Below are 23,773 nucleotides of genomic sequence, written 5' to 3'. Positions count from 1 at the left end.
TAGCTACAGAGCCATCAGAGTACAAAAGAGGAGGGAAGGATGATGAGGTAAAGTTGTTAGAAAGGTTTTTGGCAAGGTGCCGGAAGGAGCGGGAAGAGTTCGAGTCGGAGAGTTGAGAGCATTTTGTACGAATGGGTGGTGAACTGAATGAAAGGAAGGCAATGATTGATTATGTTTGTGTGGATGAAAGGATGCGAAGATGTGTAATGGATGCAAGAGTTTATAGAGGTTGGGGGAGTGGACTTTCTGACCACTACTTGGTGGTGCCCGGAATTAGAATTCGAGTAAGATGGAGGAATAGAAGAAGGGAAATACGAGAGGAAGGAGTAGTTGCAAGGAGAGTGGAAAGGTTACAAGAGGATGAGAAAATGGCAGAGTATAAGAGAGAAGTGGAGGAACGATTGGGCAAATATGAATTGGAGCAGATGGGAGACGTGGAAGGTGTGTGTAGGATATTTACAGAAGAAATATGTGCAGCATGTGATGTGGTGTGTGGAAGGAAGAGAGGACGGAGGGGGATGCAAGGAACAGCGTGGTGGACTGAAGAGGTGAAACAGGCTGTGGCACAAAAGAAGAAAGCATACAATGAATGGATGAGAAATAGGGGCGTGGAAGAAGTTGAGAAGCGGAAGAGAGAGTTATATGTAGAAAGAAAGAGAGAGGTGAAAAGATTAGTAAGAGAGAGTAAGAAGAGAGTGGATGAGGAATTTGGAAGGAATTTGAGTGTAAAGTGGAGGGACTGTAAGAAAATGTTCTGGAAAGAGGTGAAATGAATAAGACAGGGTGGAAGTGAAGTTAGCAGGGGAGTGAAAGATAAAAATGGTAGATTACTAGTGGAGAAGGGAGAAAAAGTGAGCAGATGGAGAGAACACTTTAAGGATTTGTTGAATGTAGAGGATGGAAGTAATGCCAGTATAAGTGGCTGGGGAATGGCTGGGAGAAGGAGGGAGGTGAGAAGACAGGAAGAAATCAGTAGGATAGAAGTTGTGGAAGCAATGAAGAAAGTTAAATCGGGAAAAGCCCCAGGAATTGATGGAGTGTGTGGTGAAATGCTGAAGCATGGGGGAGATATAGTAGTAGAATGGATGTGGAAGATGTGCAGATTGGCCTGGGAGGAAGGTAGAGTCCCGGATGATTGGAAGTCAGGTATAATTATTCCCTTGTACAAAGGAAAAGGGGAAAAAGAAGTGTGTTGTAATCATAGGAGCATTTGTCTTCTTAGTATAATAGGAAAAGTGTATGGTAGGATACTTATTGACAGAGTTAGAGAAAGAACAGAGGAATTAGTTGGAGAAGAACAGGGAGGCTTTAGGAAGGGAAGAGGTTGTGTAGATCAGATATTCATTCTTAGATCTTTAGTGGAAAGGTTTCTAGAGAAGGGAAAGAAGTTGTATGTGGCTTTCATGGATTTGGAGAAAGCATATGACATGGTGGATAGACAAGGATTGTGGAAAGTGTTAAGAATATATGGAGTAGATGGGAAATTGTTGAATGCTGTGAAGAGTATGTATGATGGTGCGAAGGCTGCAGTGCGTGTGGATGGTGAACTAAGTGAATTTTTCTCTTTTAAAGTTGGGTTGAAACAGAGATGTGTCATGTCTCCATGGTTGTTCAGTCTGTACATGGATGGGGTAATTAAAGAGGTACAAGGTAGGGTAGTGGATGTTGGAGTGGCCCTGGTGAGAGAGGATAGTGTTTGGAAACTCCCTGTACTGTTGTTTGCAGATGATACTGTGTTGTTGAGTGAAGACGAAGGGGAGCTGCAAGGCTTGGTGGATGAGTTTGGGAGAGTGTGTAAGAAACGGACTCTAAAGGTGAATGTAGGGAAGAGTAAAGTGATGGTCTTTGAGAGAGGTGAAGTCAGTGAATGTACAGCGAGGTTGGATGGTGAGGAATTGGAAAATGTGAGTACGTTTAAGTACTTGGGTAGTGTGATGAGTAAGGATGGAGGTTTGGAGGGTGAAGTGCTTGAAAGGGTACAGCAGGGAAGAAAGGTTGCTGGTTCTCTGAAAGCAGTGATAAGAAACAGGGAAGTGAGCATGGAAGTGAAAAAGTTACTACATGACAGTATTGTGATACCAACTCTAACGTATGGAAGTGAAGCTTTGACATTGTTGGAAGGACACAAGTCAAGAGTGAGAGCAGTGGAAATGAGTTATTTAAGAGGAGCCTGTGGAGTCACATGGAGAGACAGGCTGACAAATGAGGATATAAAGGAGCGTTGTGATGTGGACGTGGATGTGATAGGAAGCGTTATGAGGAACACACTGAGGTGGTTTGGCCATGTGGAGAGGATGGAGGGTGAAAGACTGATGAAGAGAGTGTACGTGAGTGAGGTGGAGGGGGGAAGAGGGAGGGGGAGGCCGAGGATGAGATGGAGGGATGGGGTGGAGAGGTATATGAGAGAGGGGGGGTGTGAGTTGGGAGCAGGGCAGTGAAATGGCGGGGGACAGGGCGACTTGGAGGCGATTTGTTTTTGGCCACCCCAAACGGGATTGTCTGGCAATAGATAGATAGATAGAAATTATTTTTAGCAGAGCGAAGAACAGACTTAGCACGATTCCGGGCAGAAATGTATAAAAGATGTGATTCAGGGGTGGGTTGGCTCCGGTACCTTTTATAGGCCCTGTCCTTGTTGCGGACAGCATTAGAACAAGCGTGATTAAACCAAGGCTTTCTTGCATTAGTCAGAGGATATGAGAAAGGAATGTATGCTTCCATGCCCAAGAGAATAACCTCCGTAATGCGCAAGGCACACCCAGATGGCTCCCAGCCATGAAAGCAATAATCATTCCAGGGAAAATCAAAGAAGTACTGCCTGAGGGCCTCCCAATCTGCAGCTCCAAAGTGCCAGAGACGACTTTTTTTTTTAGGGTCCGCAGGCTGTACTGGAGCGATAGGACAGGTTAAGGTGATAAGGTTATGATCGGAGGAGCCCAACGGAGAGAAAAGATTAACAGTGTAAGCAGAAGGATTAGTTGTAAGAAAGAGATCAAGTATGTTGGAGCTCTCTCCAAGGCGGTCAGGGATACGGGTATGGTGCTGTACAAGCTGCTCTAGGTCAGGCTTGTTCACCAGGTGGATCAGTGAAAGGAGAGGAGAGCCAAAGGTGGTGGTGAACATTGAAATCTCCAAGAATGGAGATTTCAGAGAGAGGAGAGATGGATAGAATGTGTTCCATCGTAGAAGTAAGATAGTCAAAGAATTTTTGATAGTCAGTAGAAGTAGGAGGTAAGTAAACAGCACAGATATATTTAGTCAGGGAATGACAGGAAAGCCGAAGCCAGAGTGTAGAGAATCCAGAAGAATCGAGTTCAGGAACACGAGAGCAAGATAAGTTGTTGCGTATAAATTCACAACAGCCACCTTTGGCTTTGAAATGAGTATAGAGAAAGTAGGAGGATACAGAAAAGGGTTTGCTGTCTGCCTGGTTTACCCAGGATATCAAAGAACGGTTCTGCCATAGCTTTGACCCTTCCATGAGACAGCACCAAAAATGGTATGGCATCTGTTCTAATGATATAAAGGCAGTGCTGCTTTTGGACAGTGTACCAGCCCATCCTTCCTGCAGCAAACTCTGCAGCAAACTCTGCAGCAATGATGGATGAATCAAGACCTTGTTCCTGCCACCCAACACCACTGCCCTTATCCAGTCCATGGACCAGGGAGTCAGAGAGTGCCAAGAGCTGCTACAGAAACCTCTCCCTGGAGCAGTGCCTCATTTTGACTGAGGATCGGGTGGACCAGGATGATTATGAAGACACCAGAGACAAGAAAATCTTGCAGAGTTTCAAGAGTACACATCAAGGATGCCATCTTCAACTGGGTAGAGGTATGGAAGAAAGTACCAGTTCCCATGCTCAAAAATGGGTGGTACAACCTCCTCAGAACCCTCAAGATTCCAGCACCACAGCTTGATTTTGAGGGGTTTAAGTCACTAAAGATGGCAGAAATGTTGGCAGCTGCAGGGCAGAGGAACCTTGCTGAAGAGGAGTTGCAAGAGTGGCTGGATGAGGATGCCGGTTTGCCTGGCTACTAACACCAGATGGAGGAGGAGATTGTGACAGAACAACAGGAAGACAAGACACCAGCAGAGGAGGAAGATGAAGAGGAAGAGGAGGCATCTGGACTGTCTCTAGCTGCAGAGATTGATGCTGTAGACACAATTGTGATTCTCATTGACAACGTTGAAGGACCTCTGACTCAACATCATGGGGTCATGTGGCTCATCAGGCCAGAGTTAATGCAGCTGTAGCAGCCAAGGCAGATCCAGCCTAAGATCTCCCAGTTTTGAAGCTGTGGCCTCTCCTGTTTCCAAGGGGCTCTGCACGGAGTCAAAGACCACCACTGTGTCTGTAGCATCAACATGTTTAGTCAGCCTCCACATAGCCTCAGGATGCCTCTAGGACTCCAGCTGTCAGCATGTCAGGACTGTCTGTACCAGATATGACACCAGAGTCACCAGAAGCCATCCTTACCATCAGCGATGATGAATGACAGTTAACCTAATGTACTCCTATAGCCTGCAAGAGAGTGGCACTGTAAGCAGTGTACATCCATCAAAATAGGTACAGTGTATAAGACACGTGTTTTGTACCCTTTTTAGTCCAACCTGGGCTGAAATTGAATTGCGCTCCTCCCATTGTGGTCATTGAGTTGTAATAACTGGCTATAGTAATACAGTACTGTACTAGTCATGAAGAAGTGCTGTTACAAGAATGTGAAATAAGCTGCAAAAGGGTGAAATTATAGACCAGGTTCATGTAAAATGGGTATTTTTTCATATTTAGCATTAGAATATGCCATAGTACTCTTTTATTTGAAACATGTGCTTGAAATCCCACCTCAGTGGGGGGACCCTCGGATGTAACGAACCATGAACGTTAATGAACTTGGCTTTGCCCTGTTAGTCTGTTATAGTGAGGGTCTACTGTGTTATTATTATTATGGATGGATGGATGGATGGATTATTGTTATTATTATTATCATTATTATTAATCATTATTATTATTATTATCATTATTATTAATCATTATTATTATTACTGTTGGTGGTAGGTGGTGGCAACTATCATCCACTCAGTTGATGTAGTGCCATGTACTTCTTCCTTCATCTTTATCATTCTTTTTTTGTGTTTTCCCTCCTGTCTTCCTATTTCTCCCATCATTCCTGTCACTGTCTTTTTCTGGTGGCTTTACGTGGAGTGACAAGCCTAATGGTTTCCTGTAAGCTAGCAAACCATTTACAATGCCGGGTGGTAACCATATAACCAACCCGTACGTGCTCCCTACGTGTCAACAAGTGGGTTGATGGAGAGTTAGTGTCCCTCCCTGTAAAACAACTAACTCAAACGGCCACCTCTTATGGGATTATGGAGTCTGGCTGTAGATAGATAGATAGATTATTACAGTATTATCATTATTATTATTATTATTATTATTATTATTTTTTTATTATTATTATTATGTGTCTGACTCATAGCTAAGGCTTGAAAATTCATTCCCAAGGGCCCAGCAGTCTTATGTGATACATCTACATACCCATTATGTCAGCACTTTTGCATGACCATCTGCTGTCCATTTTGAATATGTGTGAAGGCTGTCTCATTCAAAGCAGATGTGGTGGTACAGTATTTGAGAATTTAGTGATGGTATTTTAATGATATGTCTGTGGGTCTTCTGGAAAATTTGTAAAGTCTTTGTCAATGAAATTTCAAATCATCCCATTGTTCCTTCCCACGGCCTAGGCTTAAACTTGTATCCTTTCAAATAGCAGACCATTTCCCCAAGCATTTGATGTTGCTTATGCAATCCATCTTTATAAAAGACAGCAGTAAGCAAAATTAATTGCTAAGGAACAGGAAGTATAGAAATGCTCAGGTCCATGAGAATTATCCCCAAGGGCCATATTCTCATAATTTTATAAGACTTTCTAGCACCTCTTCGTTGTCAGTTTCTCTTGCATATCAAACCTTGATATTCTTATCTGTAATTTATGGCCACTAGAGATTATGGCATCTTGCCAGATAGATATATATTAAAATAAAATGCAAAAGTACAATATCATGCAAGTGCACATTGATGTATGATGTATAAAAATTAACTGGTAAAGAAGGTGTGCTAAGGAGACTCCATAACTGATGAGAATAAAGCTTAGTTGTGATGACACTGACATCATGTATTTCATCAGTGATGGTCTGAGTGTACATAGACTGCGAGTGGATATCAAGGACCTTCACTTGCCTGCGTTGTCAGATATACATGACTGCCAACGCCTTGTGGCTGTTGGCAAGCATCTGTGTGGGGGAGCAACAGGTATGTACACCTTAATCTTTTGAATTATTTGTTTGTCTGTCTGTATAACCATTTACTGTGTGCGGATGAGTTATGTATGTATAGAGAAACACATGACAAAGAGTTTGGCATCCCCTTCTTAACTTGATATCCAACAGACTATGTCTAGCTGATGCAAATGAAGTGCACCCCTGAAGAAAAACAAAGCAGAAACATATGATTAGGTCCGTGAGGTGGAACAAGGATACCAGGACTTCAGTGATTTGCAGACGATTATGTTGTCCATTTCACTGGACATGTTTTGATAATTCTCCCACACTTGTACTGTATCTTTCTGTTTTTTGGATGCTATCTTATCCCATTTTTATGTTAGAAAAAGTATCAGGATGACAGTGGTTATCATGATGATGGTGATGACGATGTCTATTTGTCGTTATACCCATGTCTGTCTAGTTGACTAGCACTCGTTGCTGGGCATGCTTCCATTACTTCTCTCCTTATAGTACTCTGTCTTTCCTTGTTTGCTAAAGTGAGGAAAAGTTCAGGATGATGATTTTTTTTTCATTTAGGATTGTTGATGTTGTTGCAGTCCAAGGCTCAGCTGGACATCAACCAAATGGACCACTGAAACTGGCCACTTGTGCTGGCTGCTCCCAGAGGTCTTTTGTTGACCATATGAGGTGTGTAAATGTGGTGTGGTTTGAGGAGCTGCATTGCAGTGTGGGCATAATAGATTGTGAGCTATAGTTTGTGTTGCCACTGTCCTGGGGAGGGGTGATGACTGCATTGCCGTCTGCTTAGGTGCACTTATTCTCTCTGGGTAAAGAAAGTCTTTTAGGAGTGAAAGTCTGGTGGTGATTCATGAAGGATTCTGTTTGACTGAAGGATTTGGATAATTATGGTGGCTATGTCTTGCTGTATTTGTTTGTGTATTGTAGTGTTAAACAGAGGAAGAGGGATGTTATTGAGACATCCTTTGTAGGTTTGGGAAGTTGTTTGTTTTTTGTTTCTTTGTGATAAGGGGTGATGCAACATAGTGTTGCAGGGGTGGGATGGATCTTGAGTTGAAGTGTTAAACTGTATGCCTCTCCTATTCATATGATCCTTGATTGACATTATTTTGTATCTACTGTTTCCTTTCAAATAGCTGACCACTTCTCTAATTACTCGATGTTGCTTATGCAGCAATAAGGAAAACTGATTGCTAAGGACCAGGAGCTATACATCTACTGAGTTATAAGGCAGCAGCAGAGGTTGGATGGAACAGGATTGTATTGGTGTTGTGATGAGGAGAGGTAGATTGAGATGGTTTGGGGATGTGGAAAGGATGGGGGATGATAATTGGGTGCAAAAAATGAGAAGTGTTAACTTTAGCAGTAGAGTTACAAGAAGTAGACCGAAAAAGACCTGGGACGAGGTCATTGAGTGTGACCTCATGGATAAGGGACTGAATAGGGAAGCTGCCAGCGATCAAGCAGCAAGGAGAGCCGCCATTAGGTGACCAAGGCTGAGGTATTTAAGCATGTTGGAGCCTTCAAAAATGAAACAAAACAATATACAGTAAACCCTCGATATAACGAACCCCTTTATAGTGAACTTTGGATGTAATGACCCACCATTTCCAGAGTGAACTTCCACCGAATATAGCAACCGTTGGTCGGTGTATGTGGCAAAAGTTCGTGATCCACAATTCCTAGAGTGAATTTCCGCTGGAAATAGCGACCATTGTCCAGTGTATGCGATGGAAGTTTGCGACCCAGCATTCCCTGAGCGAATTTCCGCCGGATATAGTGACCTTTGGTTGGTGTATGTGGCGGTAATTCGTGTAGCACTCGGCTCCCGTGACTCACTGTTGAGGGAGCACCCACGCAACGAATCACTTAGGCTAGCTAGCCCACGTGCCTCACCCCTTTCCGCGTTGGGTATTTCTCACTCTGTGAGTAGTATTTGCTCCTTCTGGTTCTCTCCCGCCTTACCTCTCGCATGCATGACCTATTGTACCATGTGTGACCTGCCAACACTTCCGACCAACGGCAAGAATGGCTTCAAAATCAACTAGCCCTTCATTCTCAAGCAAGGGGAAGAGGAAGATTCTCTCCCTGAATGAGAAGTTTCAAATTATTAAGGAGTTTGAGGAAGGGGCTACACAAAGTCAACTCTGGAATAAGTACGATCTCAAGAAAACAATAGTCCATGACCTCATCAAGGAGAAGGAGAAGGTGAAGGAGGCCTTGGAAGCAGCAGAGGCCATTAAGGAGGGGAAGGAACTGTACCGCAAGCGATGACTTCCCGTGGAAAATCTCAACGAGGCAGTGTACAAGTGGCACATGCAGGAGAGAGCAGAGGTGTTCCTGTTTGTGGCATTGACATTCAACATGCAGTGCAGAGACTTGCTGGTCACCTCAGCCACGACAATTTCAAGTGCATTGATGGCTGGCTGTGGTGCTTTAGGCAGTGTCACAGCATTGTAAATACAACAATAACGGTTGAGCTTCTCAGCGCCGACACCGACGCAGTGGACCCCATTGTAAACCACTTTCGTCAGCTGAAGGAGGAGGAGGGCCTCCACGACTTCCAAATCTACAACGCTGATGAAACTGGTCTTTTTTGGAAGTCTCTCCCCCAAAATACGTAGACCTCCAAGACAAGAAGCAGCACCCAGGGGAGGGAGAGTGGGAAGGACCGCATATTGGTGTTGGTGTGCGCAAACACTGACAGGTCCCACCACCTGAAACCAGTCGTTGTGGGTAAGAGTAGGAAGCCAAGGGCTCTGAAAGATATTATGGAAAAGCTTCCTACGAAGTACCACAGCAACCCTTCTGCCTGGTTTACCCAGGAGATTATCACCGACTGGTTTCATAACAGTTTTGCCCCCTCCGTTTGGCAGCACCAGGCCTTGTTTGGCATCAGTAAGGAGGATGTTAAGGCTGTGCTCCTCCTAGACAATTCCCTAGCCCACCCTTCCACTGTGAAATTGTGTTCTAAGGATGGGAAAATAAGGGCAATGTTTTTTCCTCCTAACACGACTGCCTTTATTCCGCCCATGGACCAGGGGGTGATAGGAAGTGCAGAAAGACATTATTGGATTATTTACCTAGACCAGTGCTTACTTGTGACAGAGGATAGGATGGAGGAGGAGGGGTATGTGGACACCCGGAGGAAGAAGACACTTGACAGTTTTAAGAAATATAATATCAAGGATGAAATTCTGCACTAGGCAGAGGCTAGGAGCAAAGTGCCAGTGACTACTTCTGCAATGTGTGGTGTAACCTAAAAAAAAAAACAAGAATCCACTCCAGAAGTCAGATTTCGAGGGGTTTGAGCCACCAAAGTCAGCCGAAATGTTGGCTGCAGCTGACCAAACCTCCATCCCTGCAGAAAAGGTGGAAGAATGGCAGGACAAGGATGGTCGTCTGCCTGGATACCACCACCAGAAGAGGAAGGGCCACATGGGCCATCCCTCTCTGCTGCCATTGATGCTGCAGATACACTCCTGTCCGTCACAGAGGACATTGGTGGCTTTCTGGGGGAGAATTATAAACTCCTCAGATGGATTAGACTAGACCTTATCAGGAGAATCCGAGCCAGACAAGTCCACAGAAAATTTCAGACGTCTTTAAGCCTGTTGCCTCGCCTTCAGGAAAAATGAAACATACTGTGTCAGAGACCTTGAGTATGTCTGTTGCTTTGACGTCCTCTGTGAGCCTCCCTAGTTTAGCTTCTGGCATCAGTTCACCTTCCCCACTAACACAAGTGACACCAGGCCACCAGAAATGATACTCGCTGAATCTGATGATGAATGTGTGAGTAAAGTGTATGTATGGTGTACATAGTACTGTACTTAAGTGTAAATATTGTTCTGTAATGTTTAGTTCATATTATTGTTATATTAAGTATAATGCCCTAGTGATACAGTAAAAAAATTTCTGGTGTGTACGGTGTCGTATGCTCTGATGCACAGGTGTACTGTGTTGTGTCAGCATCTAACCTCTTCAGAAATCCCCTCCTGCCTCCCTCCTATTCCTGTGGTGCCTACAGCATCACTTCTTGGTGCTTCCTGGCACTCCCTGGCATGGTAAGTGTATTGTAACAATACTACATTTCATTATAGGCATTGTATTTATATGTACAACTTCATACAGGATGGTATTTGCTGTACATGTACTGTATAACTATTGTACATAAACCATCGAATTCTCAGTGTGAAACTTCATAGAGTATGTTGTGGTTGCGCACTTAAGACCAAATGACTCCACAGATATAGCGACCTTGGGTTGGTAATCCCTCGGTTAATAACAACCAGCAGATATAGTGAACTTTCAGATGTAACAACCCACCCCACCCCTCAGTTAGTTAGTAGAGATCGAGGGTTTACTGTGTTTGTATATATATATATATATATATATATATATATATATATATATATATATATGTACATATATATATATATATATACATATACATATACCGTATATATATATATATACATATATATATATATATATATATATATATATATATATATATATATATATATATGTAAATATATATATATATATATACTGTATATACATATACATATACCGTATATATATATATATATATATATATATATATATATATACATACATATACATATACCGTATATATATATACATATATATATATATATATATAGATATATATATATATATATATATATACAGTGAAATTTCAAATTTTGATGGACATATGTACCTAAAAATCACCGCGAAATTCAAATCATCGAAATTTAAACTGAACTGCTTATGGGAAAAATTAGTTTGGGTCCGGGGCCTCCGAACCTAACTACCTAAAATCATTATTTTTTGCCCACACCCCCTGTAAACTTTATGAACTATAATTGTGGTCAAGTAACTGTAGTTCTGCATTGTATTGCCATACTGTCAGCAAGTGTATACTTGGTGTATTTCTGCCCATTCCTGTATTCCCATTTCTCCTTTGGCTGCGAAGATTTAGAGGTGCCAGGCTGCTCTCGTCCATTATCACTGCTACCTGAAGAACCACTGTTGCTTGCCATCTTGAAACAGGTAAGTTGCAACGAAAATACAAAGAAAATACATACAACTGAATTGAAGTGAAATGCATGTCCACATATGGAAGGTACAGGCTGAAAGTGCAGCACTTGGCTGTAGAGGGCTGGCTGCTGGAAGGGCAGTCGCAAGATGGCCACCGACAACAGAGCATCACCTTGCACATGGCTTGTTGTTGTTGGTGCATACTATCATCTGGGAGCTCTTGTCCTTAACCCTTTAAACGCGGATCGTCGCTTTTGCAACGATCGCCTAAAAGGACATAACGGCGGATCGTCGCGTTTGCGATTCGAGTTAATTTTGAATAAACGTGGGCAAGGATGGTCCAGCTGGTATTGTCTATCAGTACCACCACCCTTTAGCTACAATTAGCATACTTGAACTTTGTACTACTGACCTCTGTTGTTGCCAAGTAATGCATTCCCCCCCCCAACCACCACCACCAAGGCCCGGCCAGCCTGGCTGTGATATATGGCAGCGCTCTGACTGCTCAGAACTGTAAATCTGTGCTTTCCTCTCGCAAGCAGTTTATGCTAATAGGAAATGCTTGTTTCCCCAGTTGTCACACTAGCTTTTTTTCACGCGGTTTGCCCCAGTTTAGCGTCAGTTTACCGCAGGCTTTCAAAATGACATTATGGCAAGTTCTAGCTCTTCCGAGTCAATGCGAGTGGCCGACAGGAACGAGAATGAAGTGACGGGCGTAAGGCAGAATAAAAGCGCGCCGCGGTGATCTTTGGGAAGTACTATGATTGAAAATAATGTAGTGTACGTGTTTTTAGTTGTGAAAATGGAAATGTTTGTTGAGTGACGGGAAGACCGCCACCGCGCTGCATGTCGGCCATACACTTCGTTGATTTTAGCCTTATTTTCAGTGCTTATTGTACAAATACAGATTCCAAACTACCTGTATGTTGTAGTATAAAGTTTACTGTGACAGAATGAGGCTGTGGTGGAGGGGAAACCGGGTTGCTGGAGTAGTGAAAGTGAAGATTATGTTACCCAACTTTGCAAGTCTCCACAAGTCCTTGGGTAGTCCACAAAGGCTCAACACCTGTCTCTGGAGAAAGCTGAATGTAAGTACTATCTGCCTTACCAAGTATAATGTTCTAGGGTTAATCTCTGATTCTTGGCTAATATTTTCCTACAGGTACTCTGACCGAGATCCAACCCTGCCACCCGGGGGGGGGTCGGCTGTCCATGGCCGCGTTTTAGGGGTTAAACAACATGATTATTTTTTTTCTCAGTCTCTGTTGTTCATTTCTATGTTGCTCCTTATATTCATTATTACCGTACTTCTCTTCGTTTCAGTATTCTGCCTACTGTATTTGCTACCACCTGTAATTCATTTTGTTTTAGTATTTCTAATATTGATTCTCTTCCTTTAATTTTTCTTGTTATGTCTTCGAGTTATTAAAGTATTGATTAGTTAAAAAGTATATTTATAGAATGACGGAGAATTGTCCACGGACTGACGGGAAATCGTCCGTGTTTTGACGGAGAATTATCTTACAGGCGAATTGACTGGACGGTGAATTGTCTCAGAACCATACATCGTATGCTTCATATACTGTATGAATAAATGATGTTGATTTTCATTCTCTTCTTGACACGTCACATACAATATTAGGTTAGGCTCATACTTCTTCTTATAATTTTCCTTCACTTCTAGTATTTTGGTTCGCATAAAAAATATTATCTTTGCTTGTTTGGTTTGGAGTCTGGCCCTGAGAGCACATGCCACATACAATATAAGAGCCATGATTTTGCAAGAATAAGTCAGATATTCTGATTGACTGACCAACTCGGCTGGGTTGATCTTCGGCGAGTGATCACCTATACAACAAACTATCAGCTGATCGCTCTCCCTCCTCCCGCTCGCTCTCCGAGAACAACAAGTATGGCGACATAAATAATTAATAAACAATGTCTACCTGTATATAAAAAGCATAGAAGCAACTGCATGACTCAGTATTTACTACTTAGTATATGTAGTGACATTACAAACATTTTTGTCATAGTAACACCAGCCACACTACATTCACAAGCTGACACTATTATCAAAATGTTGAACTTGTAAATCTTCGAACTTGTCTGCCTTCACCACATATATTTTGAGTACTGTACTTTAATTTTGTGAAGAAATTTGCACGTTTAACTAAATAATAACCACCGTATAATTCTTATTTACTTAGCCATGGTTAAATATGAGAAAAAGTGGGAAGAATGTGGAGAAGTACTGAGAACCAGCTGAGCGGTGTTTACGTTTGCCATCCAACAGCAGCAGGTTGGAAGGGTGCAACACTGTTCCCAACCATTGTTGAGGCAAAGTCAACTTGAAGGGTCCCGGTTGGAATTTGATGACGTCACAATGTCGGATTTTGTCCTCGCCTGGACAAGAAAATGGCGCCCAAGTCAACATTATGACGTAACAAGTCAACAGAAGTAAACTTCGGTTGACATTTAATTCTCGTGAAATCACGGCTTAGGTTAGGTTCATACTTTTTCTTATAATTTTCCTTCACTTTTAGCATTTTGGTTTGCGTCAAAAATATTATCTTTGCTTGTTTTGGTTGGAGCCTGGCCCTGAAAGCATCGAAATACACAACTTTGCATCGAAAAGTAAGGTTGGCAGACCACTCCAAAATGCATCGAAATTTGATTCATCGAATTCTAAACTGTTGAAATTTGAGATTTCACTGTTTATATATATATATATATATATACACACACACACAAATACACACATACAGTAATACCTCAATATACGATACCTCTAGATGCAATACCCCAGCTTAACAATGGGTTTTGATTTTTTAAAAAGATTTTGATGATATTGTAGTCTAAAATTGTGTGTTTAGGTTGATTTATAAAATTGTTTTTATACTTAGATTAATGTGTTTTAGCCATAGGGGGGGTGAACATTGTCATTTTGAGGTACAGTTTACTAAGCTTCAATTTTTCCAGACTTATATTTGATGATTTTCAAATTGTATTTGTTGGTTTTAGTGAGTTTTTTACAGGTGTTAGGCTTCAGATACCTTCTTTTACAGCTGTTAAGCCATTTAGATTGGCTTTAAACTTGTTCTTGGACTCATATCAGTGGGTTTAGGACTTGGTTGGGGGGGGAAACCCGAAGCTCAAAAACACATCTCTATACTTTACCCTGAGATATGATACCCCTCCTGATGATGGGTTTTCACTTAAGCAATTGCTTCATTAAACTGAGATATACCTTTATGTATATATATATATATATATATATATATATATATATATATATAGATAGATAGATAGATAGATAATATTCAATAAAACCTCGATATAACGGACTTCAATAGACCGGAATTCACTTTTATTGGACTCGAGGAACTACTGGAGTAAATTCCTATATATCAGAAAAAGTGTGATAAAGCCAGAAGCAGTCTGGACTGCCTGACCACTTCAGCTATGTTCACCACAATAAGGTGAATAAAAGACATGTTTATCAGTGTAAGGTACAGTATTATTATATATATTATACCATTTGATTAATGTAGTGAAGTTATAACACAGTACAGTACTGCTGTGGTAGTCAAAACAGTTTAAAAACCATTCATGCGATCCGGACTAATGTCTGATATATCACAAAAAGTCCAGGTTAGCAGAGGGAAGTCTGGATGTCGCTTTTATCATAATTTCACATTTCTCGGAATGGCTTGGGCCTCAATTAGTCTGTTGTAGTGAGATCTTACTGTATATATATATATATATATATATATATATATATATATATATACACACAGTACTCCCTCTACTATCCGATGTACTAGAGCCAAAGGCATGTCTGGAAAGTGGTCCCGTCCGGAAAGTGGGCCTCTGACTGTTGGACTGGTACTTACGACCCTAACCCAGCCAAACTTTGAAAGCGACCTAAATAACTCCCTACGGGACATGCATAGCACTTATTTAAACCTATATAAGATCCTATTCACACCAATAATGGACATCTATCTATCTATCTACAGCCCGACGCCCTAATCCCGCAAAGGGTGGCCGCAGACAAAACGCCTCCAAGTCACTCTGTCACCCACCATTTGACTACCCTCCCCCCAACTCACCCCCCCCTCCCTCATATACCTCTCAACTCCATCCCTCCACCTCATCCTCGGTCTATCCCTCCCTCTTCCTCCCTCCACCTCACCTACATACACCTTCTTAGTCGGTCTTTCATTCTCCATTCCCTCCACATGTCCAAACCACCTCAGTGTATTTCTCCTAATCTTTTCAACCACATCCACATCTACCCCACGACATTCCTTCACTTCTTCATTCGTCAACCTGTCCCTCCACGTCACTCCACATGCTCCTCTCAAGTAACTCATTTCCACTGCTCTCACTCTTGACTTGTTCCCCTCTTGCAAGGTCCACGCCTCGCTTCCATACGTCAGGGTAGGGATCACAATACCATCATGCAGTGACTTCTTAACTTCCATACTCCCCTCCCTATTTTTCATCACTGCTTTCAGTGTACCAACAACGAATAATGGACATAAAGCATGAAATAAATGAAAAGGAACCAAAGAATGGGGAATTAGAAGTGATTGTACCTCAGCCAGGGTACTTACAGCACTTCTGTGGCCAACTTCTTAAGGCTGTGGCAGTGGTGAAAATGCTCTTGAAGCACGTACAGTAATCCAGTGTTGTGCTGCACTTACAGTAATCCAGTGTTGTGCTGCACTTACAGTAATTCTTTGCACTGTGGGTTATAATTGTTTAACACTGCATATTGTTAATTGCAACACGCCAGTTTCAACTGCCAGTTTGCGCTCCACAGTTAATCCTTTGCACTCATAATTCTAATTTCTTAACACTGCACAACACTGTAAATTCCCGTGTGGTGTACTAGCGAGGTATTGCAGTTTATGCACTGTTTATTCACACAAAAAAAGAGCGTGTGAGGCGTCCACTGTGATAAGCATCCACTCATGATCAAAGTTAAGCAGTAACTGTTGGAGTGTTGGTGACGGGGAAACAGAGTTGCCAGATTGCAACGGCCACATTGCCAAACTCCTCAATTTTCATTACCAAATTTAACTTTTCATTACCAAATTCGTAAAGCTAGCATTTATTCTTCACTAATTATATATACAGGTGGAAATTCATGTAATCACTCTTCTTATAATTAACAGCATGTTGATTATTTTCACGCTGTGTTGGCTAGCAGATTAATCAGAGAGAGCAAACAATCCACCATCTCCATCCTGTGTATCCTCATACATGTGAAAAATCCGTTTGGTAATGCATAATTCTGATTCATTACCAAACAAATTTTTCATTACCATATTGGCCCACATTTGGTAATGAAAAATACCAAATGGCAACCCTGACAGGGGAGGGGGGAGGAAGGAAGGGGTGAAGGGTCCATGGTGTAACAGCTGTTTGGTGCCGCACGGCAATTTCAAATTGCGAGTGGGAAAAATTTCAGATTTTTGGGGGGATTTTTTCTTTTTTTGGCCATTTTTGGGTTCCAAAGGTCCAGGCCCACAATGTCCGGTAAGTGGGGTGTCCGGAAAGTGGGCATCCGGAAAGTACGGAGATTACTGTATATGTATATACAGTATATATATATATATAGATAGATAGATAGATAGATAGATATTGATATAAATATAAATATACAGTGCTCCCTTAAGATCCACAGGGGTTAGGTAACAGAGACATTTGCGAATGTTAAAAATCTGTGGATATCTGCTGCCCCCCTTAAAAACACCCCTGGACCCCCCTTAACCCTTTGGCTGCAGCGGCTGTGATGACAACGTACTTACCTCCATCACAACCACCTCCTACCCCTTCCCCTCCACACACACCACCTCCCCCTCGTGCTGCAGCAGCCAACACACATCACACACACAACATAAACATCCTTCAGTTAAACATAGATGACATAAACACCAAAAAACATGAACTCACAATTCATCAAACAACAGAACATACACATTGCCATCTTACAAGAAACAAAACTACACAGAGCACAGAAAACAGCGACATTTCATAACTTCACCACCATTCGACAAGACCGGGCCGACGGCGGTGGCAGTGGACTCATCACCCTGATACACAAATCCATAAACTTTCCAGATACCAGTGCACACACATAGTCACTTCTCCCCCCACATGACACCACAACAGAAATACAATCAATTAATATACGCACTGGTAACAAATCACACATAACAATCGCTAACACATACATTCCCCCCCAATCGTCCCCCACAGTACCACACAATTACTCTCCACAGATACACCACATCACTAACATACCCAACATCATCCTGGGTGGTGATTTCAACGCCAAGTCGTCGGCCTGGCATGTCAACAACCCTGACACAGACAGAGGGCTGGTACTACAATCCCAGACAGATCATCTTTTCATACTAAACAGTCTAGACCAACATGCCCATATCCCACACCAAGTCCTCTTCCTCCCATCATCTCCAGACATCACCTTCTGCTCCCCAAACCTTGCCCCCACTACATCATGGAGAGTGGTCAAAACCCTAGGTTCTGATCACCTCCCAATCATCATCACTACCAAAACCAGAATCACCCCAACTGGCCACAAACACACATACACTAATTATAAGAGAGCCAACTGGGAGGCCTTTGTAACTGAAACAGAACAACATCTCGAAACACTAAACAGTACACCCATCACAAACATCAACACTGCTGTGCACACTTTCAACACAATTATACAAAATGCAGACAAGACACATCCCTTGAGGCAACAGAAAGAGACACAACCCCAACTTCACACCAGAAATTCAAGGCCTCATCAGACAATGGGACACACTGCGATACTCCCCAACACCCCATACACAAGACACCATACAACAAGTACAAGAACTAACACTCAGATAAACAATAAAATATCAGAACAGCAAACACTAAACTGGAAAAATTACCTCCAAACACTTGACCACAAAACAAACATGAACAAACTCTACAAAACACTAAACAGCATCACTCTTTCCAACAGCAACACCACACAATCACACGCTGCCATCACAACAACAGACACCATACCCTCAAACAGACAACAAGCAAACACTCTCATCAATCACTTTTCACAAGTCAGCCATCTAAACCCTCATCCCAAAGACCGACGTATCATCCGACGTAAGAGACAGTTACCCACAGACCCAGACTACGCACCTTTCTATTACAACCAGACGAAGCACATCATTAACAACCTCAAGCACTCATCTGCCTGTGGACCAGACAACATAAGCAACATTCACCTTAAACACCTAGGACCACAAGGCATACAAGCACTCACCAACATATCAAACTACAGCTGCTCACACAACATAATACCCAACATCTGGAAACATGGCAATATCATCACTATCCCTAAATCCAACAAAGACCCCACGTTACCCTCCTCACATCGCCCCATCACATTCCTCTGCACCCCCTCTAAAGTCACCGAACGACTGGTACTACAACTAGTCACACCTCACATTCCCCTAGCCCAGTCACAACATGGCTTTAGGCCACTACACTCCACAAACACCCTTCTTACAGACCTAACACAGAGAGTTTTCGATGGCATGAATTCAGCTAGGCCACCACACAGAACAATCCTAATCACACTAGACATTAGCAAAGCTTTTGATGCCATCTTCCGCCACAACCTCACAAACAAAATACTCATCACAAACATGCACAATAACACAAAAAGATGGCTGGCAAACTACAGGTACTTAGCAGGCAGATATGAACACATAACATTTGCCGGTCAGTCTTCTAACATCAGAAACTTCACAAACGGCATCCCCCAAGGATCTGTTTTGTTCCCTACACTCTTTAACCTATACATGCACGACGTACCCACACCCCACACACCACAGATACACATAGCTTCCTATGCAGATAATGTAACACTTACGTGTATGCACCAAAATGCAAACACAGCTGCATACATCATTCAACCTTACCTCGACACACTACACGAATGGTTCATCACAAACAGGCTCAAAATAGCCCCAGCCAAATCTACAGTGACTCTTCTCACAAACTGGACAGCAGAACACAGTCACATTCCACACCTCACAATAAACAACACTCCCCTACCACACACACACACACACACACACACACACACACACACACACACAAAATCCTTGGTGTAACATACAATACATCAATGTCATTTAAACAACACATCAGAAACATTAAAGATAAAATAACACCAAGACTCAATGCTTTGAGGTCACTTGCCCATACAACATTCGGACACAACAAAGAAACCACCACCACAGTATACAACCAATACATACGTTCAGTGATGAATTATGCAAGCCCTGCCTGGGCTTCTAACCTCACCAAAACACACTACAACACTCTACAGACCATACAGAACAAGGCCCTAAAAATAATCACAGGCTGCACAGCTACTACACCCACAGACCACCTACATCAAGAAACCAAAGTCCTCAAAGTCAAGGATCACCTAGACATGAGAGGCACCCAGTTTCTTGCTGCAGCCTCCACAAACCCACAACATCCACTATAGTACATGGCAGCACATCCACCCACACGGAGGAACATCAAAACAACACCCAGCACACGATCCCATACGCAAATACTGTCATCTCTCCCGCCTCGCCCACCTCAGACCAGCTTCCAGAAGCATATCCGCACTCAGATCAGTCGCCGCTCCATTCAGTCACTTAAAGACAACACACAGCTGCATGCATGGCCTCCTGACATCCACTCTTCTGAATCCTATCTTCCTCGTGAGGACAGGGTCCACCTGGCCAGGCTGAGATGTGGGCACCATCCAGCCCTCTTAAGCTACCAGAAGAGGCTGGATGACTCCGTCGCTGATGCCTGTTCAGGGTGCAACACAGCACCCCATACTATTAAGCACATTATGGAAGACTGCATTGCACACAATCACCTATGCCAACAACACAACATACACTCTTTGAGAGCTCTGTGTAGCCATGGCCTTCCTGAGGGACTTGGGGCTGTTCGGCCAGACTGCCTAGGGAACAACTACTACTATTACTAGAACGTACTGACTGCTCATTGCGGAGATATAGGAAAAAAGTTGTATGTTTTCAACTTGTGTTTTAACCCACTTACCGTTAATCTTGAGAGCTAAAATTTTTGTCAGACAGACGTCAATCTTTCTACTATCGTTTGCAACAATATGCATGTCTGTAGGCACTCAAAGCACGGAGAACGTTTTGAAAGAATACATGGTGTGTTTTGACTGTCTGATGCAAGAAATAGCCCAGGGAGGGCTATTCTTAACACATCCACATCCCACACAGTTTCTCTTGCAGAATTGAGTGAAACTACTGTGCTATTAACTAATTATGGGAAAAATTAAATGCCCTTGATATTGTAAGATCGTTGTTTCATTTTAACTTAAATCGCGACTCTACTGTATTCACCTTTATATTCCGTTTCTTACACGCTCTCCCAAACTCATCCACCAAGCCATGCAGCTCCCCTTTGTCCTCACTTAACAACACAGTATCATCTGCAAACAACAGCACAGAGAGTTTCCAAACACTGCCCTCTCTCATTAGGGTCACTCCAACATCCACTGCCCTACCTTGTATTTCTTATAACCCCACCCTTGTACAGATTAAACAACCATGGAGACATGACACATCCCTGTTTCAATCCAACCTTCAGATAGAAAAATTCGCTCTGTTCACCATCGACATGCACTACAGTCTTAGCACCCTCATACATGCTCTTCACGGCATTCAACAACTTCCCATCTACTCCATATATTCCTAATACATTCCACATCCTTGTCTATCCACCATGTCATATGCTTTCTCCAAATCCATGAAGGCCACATACAACTTCATTCCCTTCTCTAGAAACTTTTCCACAAGAAATCTAAGAATGCATATCTGATCTACACAACTTTTTTCCTTCCTAAAATCTCCCTGTTCTCCTCCAACTAATTCCTCTGTTATTTCCCTAACTCTGTCAGTAAGTATCCTACCATATACTTTTCCTATTACACTAAGTAGACAAATGCCCCTATGATTACCACACACTTCTTTTTCCCCATTTTCCTTTGTAGAGGGGAATACCTGGCTTTCAATCCTTCGGGACTCTACCTTCCTCCCAGGCCAATCTGCACATCTTCCACGTCCATTCTATTACTATCTCTCCCCCATGCTTCATCATTTCACCACACACTCTATCAATTCCTGGGTCTTTCCCCATTTTAACTTGCTTCATTGCCTCCACACCTTCCATCCTGCTGATTTCTTCCTCTCTTCTCACATTCCTGTCACACAGCCATTCCCCATCTGCTTACACTTGCATTACTTTCATTCTATGGGTTCAACAGTTTCATAAAGTGTTCTCTCCATCTGCTCACTTTTTCTTCCTTCTCCACTAGTAATATACCATTTTTATCTGTCACTACCCAACTAACTTCTTTGGCACCCTGTGTACCTCTCTTTACCTCTTTCCAGAACATTTTCTTACATTCCCTCCACTTTACACTCAAATTCCTTCCAAATTCCTCATCCACTCTTTTCTTACTCTCTCCTTTTTACAAAGGAATAATTATCCCTGACTTCCAATCCTCTGGTATTCTACCTTCCCCCCAGGCCAATCTGCACATCTTCCATGTCCATTCTACTACTGTCCCTCCCTCATTTTTCAGCATTTCACCACACACTCATCAATTCCTGGGGCTTTCCCCATTTTGACTTTCTTCATTGGTTCCACTGCTTCCATCCTACTGGTCTCTTCCTTCCTTCTCACATCCCTCCTTCTCGTAGCTATTCCTCAGCCACTTGTACTCGCATTACCTTCATTATCTGTATGTAACAGAATAGTCCATATGATAATTAGAGAAAAGTGTATGATAATTAGAGAAAAATGTTTGGGAGAGTATGTTGGCCTACTCTCTGTACTAGTGTCACACTGAAAAAGCTCAGCAAAGGGGTATGTGCAGGGTATCCTGAGGGCTAGTGAAACGGGAGCACCAGCTCTGCCAATCACCAGCATTCCCATCCTCCTCAGGAGTACTGTCCTGATTGGCTGGTGCTACAGCCTACTTCCTACTGTGTATGCAGAAAACTTCTGATACTGTATTGTGAAAACTCAGTGATTCAGTTTTACTTATCAGGGAGCTGGAGAAGGATGCCCTGAACTTGTGGCACTGACATAGCCTGGCAGCCCTGCTGCCTGGTTATACAATTGTCCCTCCACTCCTGTCCCCCAGCAGGAGGATGGTGAATTGTAGAAGGGCATCTTCAGCCTGCAGTCCACTTGGTTCACATCCAGATGAACCTGAGGCTGCAGTAACAAGAATTTTTGTTGTATTAGGGCTTGCCCCAGTGAGTCAGATATAGTGAGATTTCACCATATAGCACTGTATTTTTTTTAGGTTGTTAGTAACAGTGCATTTTTTGTGCTTATTTTAACCTCCCATCATTGTTTGTTGGGAAGACGTTGGGATGTTGATGATGATAACTGGCTAGTAATGTATTTTGGATTTTTTTTTCTCTCTCTCTAATTCTCTTGTATTTAATTTCTCTTTTTGTGCACACTGTCAGATGTGGCACTAGAGTGTGTGTCAAAGTGCCAGAGCTTCGGGAGGATGGCATTGGCAGGGGTGGTGGTGGCATTGTGTTGCCATCATCGCTGCTCATGGCCTTCATATGTTGCCACAAAATTTCTGCAGGTCAGTATATCACCAGAAAAAGTATAGTTACTACAAGTCAGTACATAGGTTTAATTTACTTAGAGTTTTATCTTGATTTCACAGTACCATGGCTTGTTGAAGAAAGAATTATACCTGTATATTGAAATTGTGTTCCTGTACTACTGTATATAATACAAGCTTCAGCCCAACATGGATCCTTGGGTCCAGTTGGGCCAAAACTATTTAATCTTCACATGAACACATTTCTATCATGTGAGAACGGCAGTGCATTAGTGGACATTTGTGCTGGGAGGGGGTTGGTGATAGCCAATACCCTCTTCAGGCATAAAATGATTCACAGGTATACATGGCGAGTGATGAGAAGGGTGGGTGGTGAACTGAATGAAAGGAAGGCAATGATTGATTATGTGTGTGTGGATGAAAGGATGCGAAAATGTGTAATGGATGCAAGAGCTTATAGAGGCTGGGGGAGTGGACTTTCTGACCACTACTTAGTGGTGGCCAGAATTAGGATCCAAGTAAGATGGAGAAACAGAAGAAGGGAAAGACGAGAGGAAGGAGTAGTTGCAAGGAGAGTGGAAAGGTTACAAGAGGATGAGAAAAAGGCAGAATATAAGAGAGACGTGGAGCAATGACTTGGCAAATATGAATTGGAAAAGATGGGGGACGTGGAAGGTATGTGCAGGATACTTACAGAAGAAATATGTGCA

At 42.5% G+C, this 23,773-nt stretch overlaps 1 protein-coding gene across 1 annotated transcript in view; it reads left to right on the top strand.

The window, feature by feature from the left end:
• Positions 1–23,773, top strand: part of LOC145414186 (tRNA:m(4)X modification enzyme TRM13 homolog) — a 382,509-nt gene that overhangs the window by 243,895 nt on the left and 114,841 nt on the right. The window contains exons 7-8 of the mRNA XM_080283763.1: positions 6,190–6,314; positions 22,954–23,081. Of these exons, the coding sequence (XP_080139889.1) occupies positions 6,190–6,314; positions 22,954–23,081 (253 nt within the window). The remainder of the gene's footprint in view (positions 1–6,189; positions 6,315–22,953; positions 23,082–23,773) is intronic.

This window comes from Coenobita brevimanus, chromosome 13 (assembly GCF_032717465.1).
Source record: "Coenobita brevimanus isolate Jiangsu-jjx chromosome 13, ASM3271746v2, whole genome shotgun sequence".
NCBI classification, from domain to species: domain Eukaryota; kingdom Metazoa; phylum Arthropoda; class Malacostraca; order Decapoda; family Coenobitidae; genus Coenobita; species Coenobita brevimanus.
The sequence above is the reverse complement of the archived record's forward strand: the minus strand, read 5'-3'. Positions and strand labels throughout refer to the sequence as shown.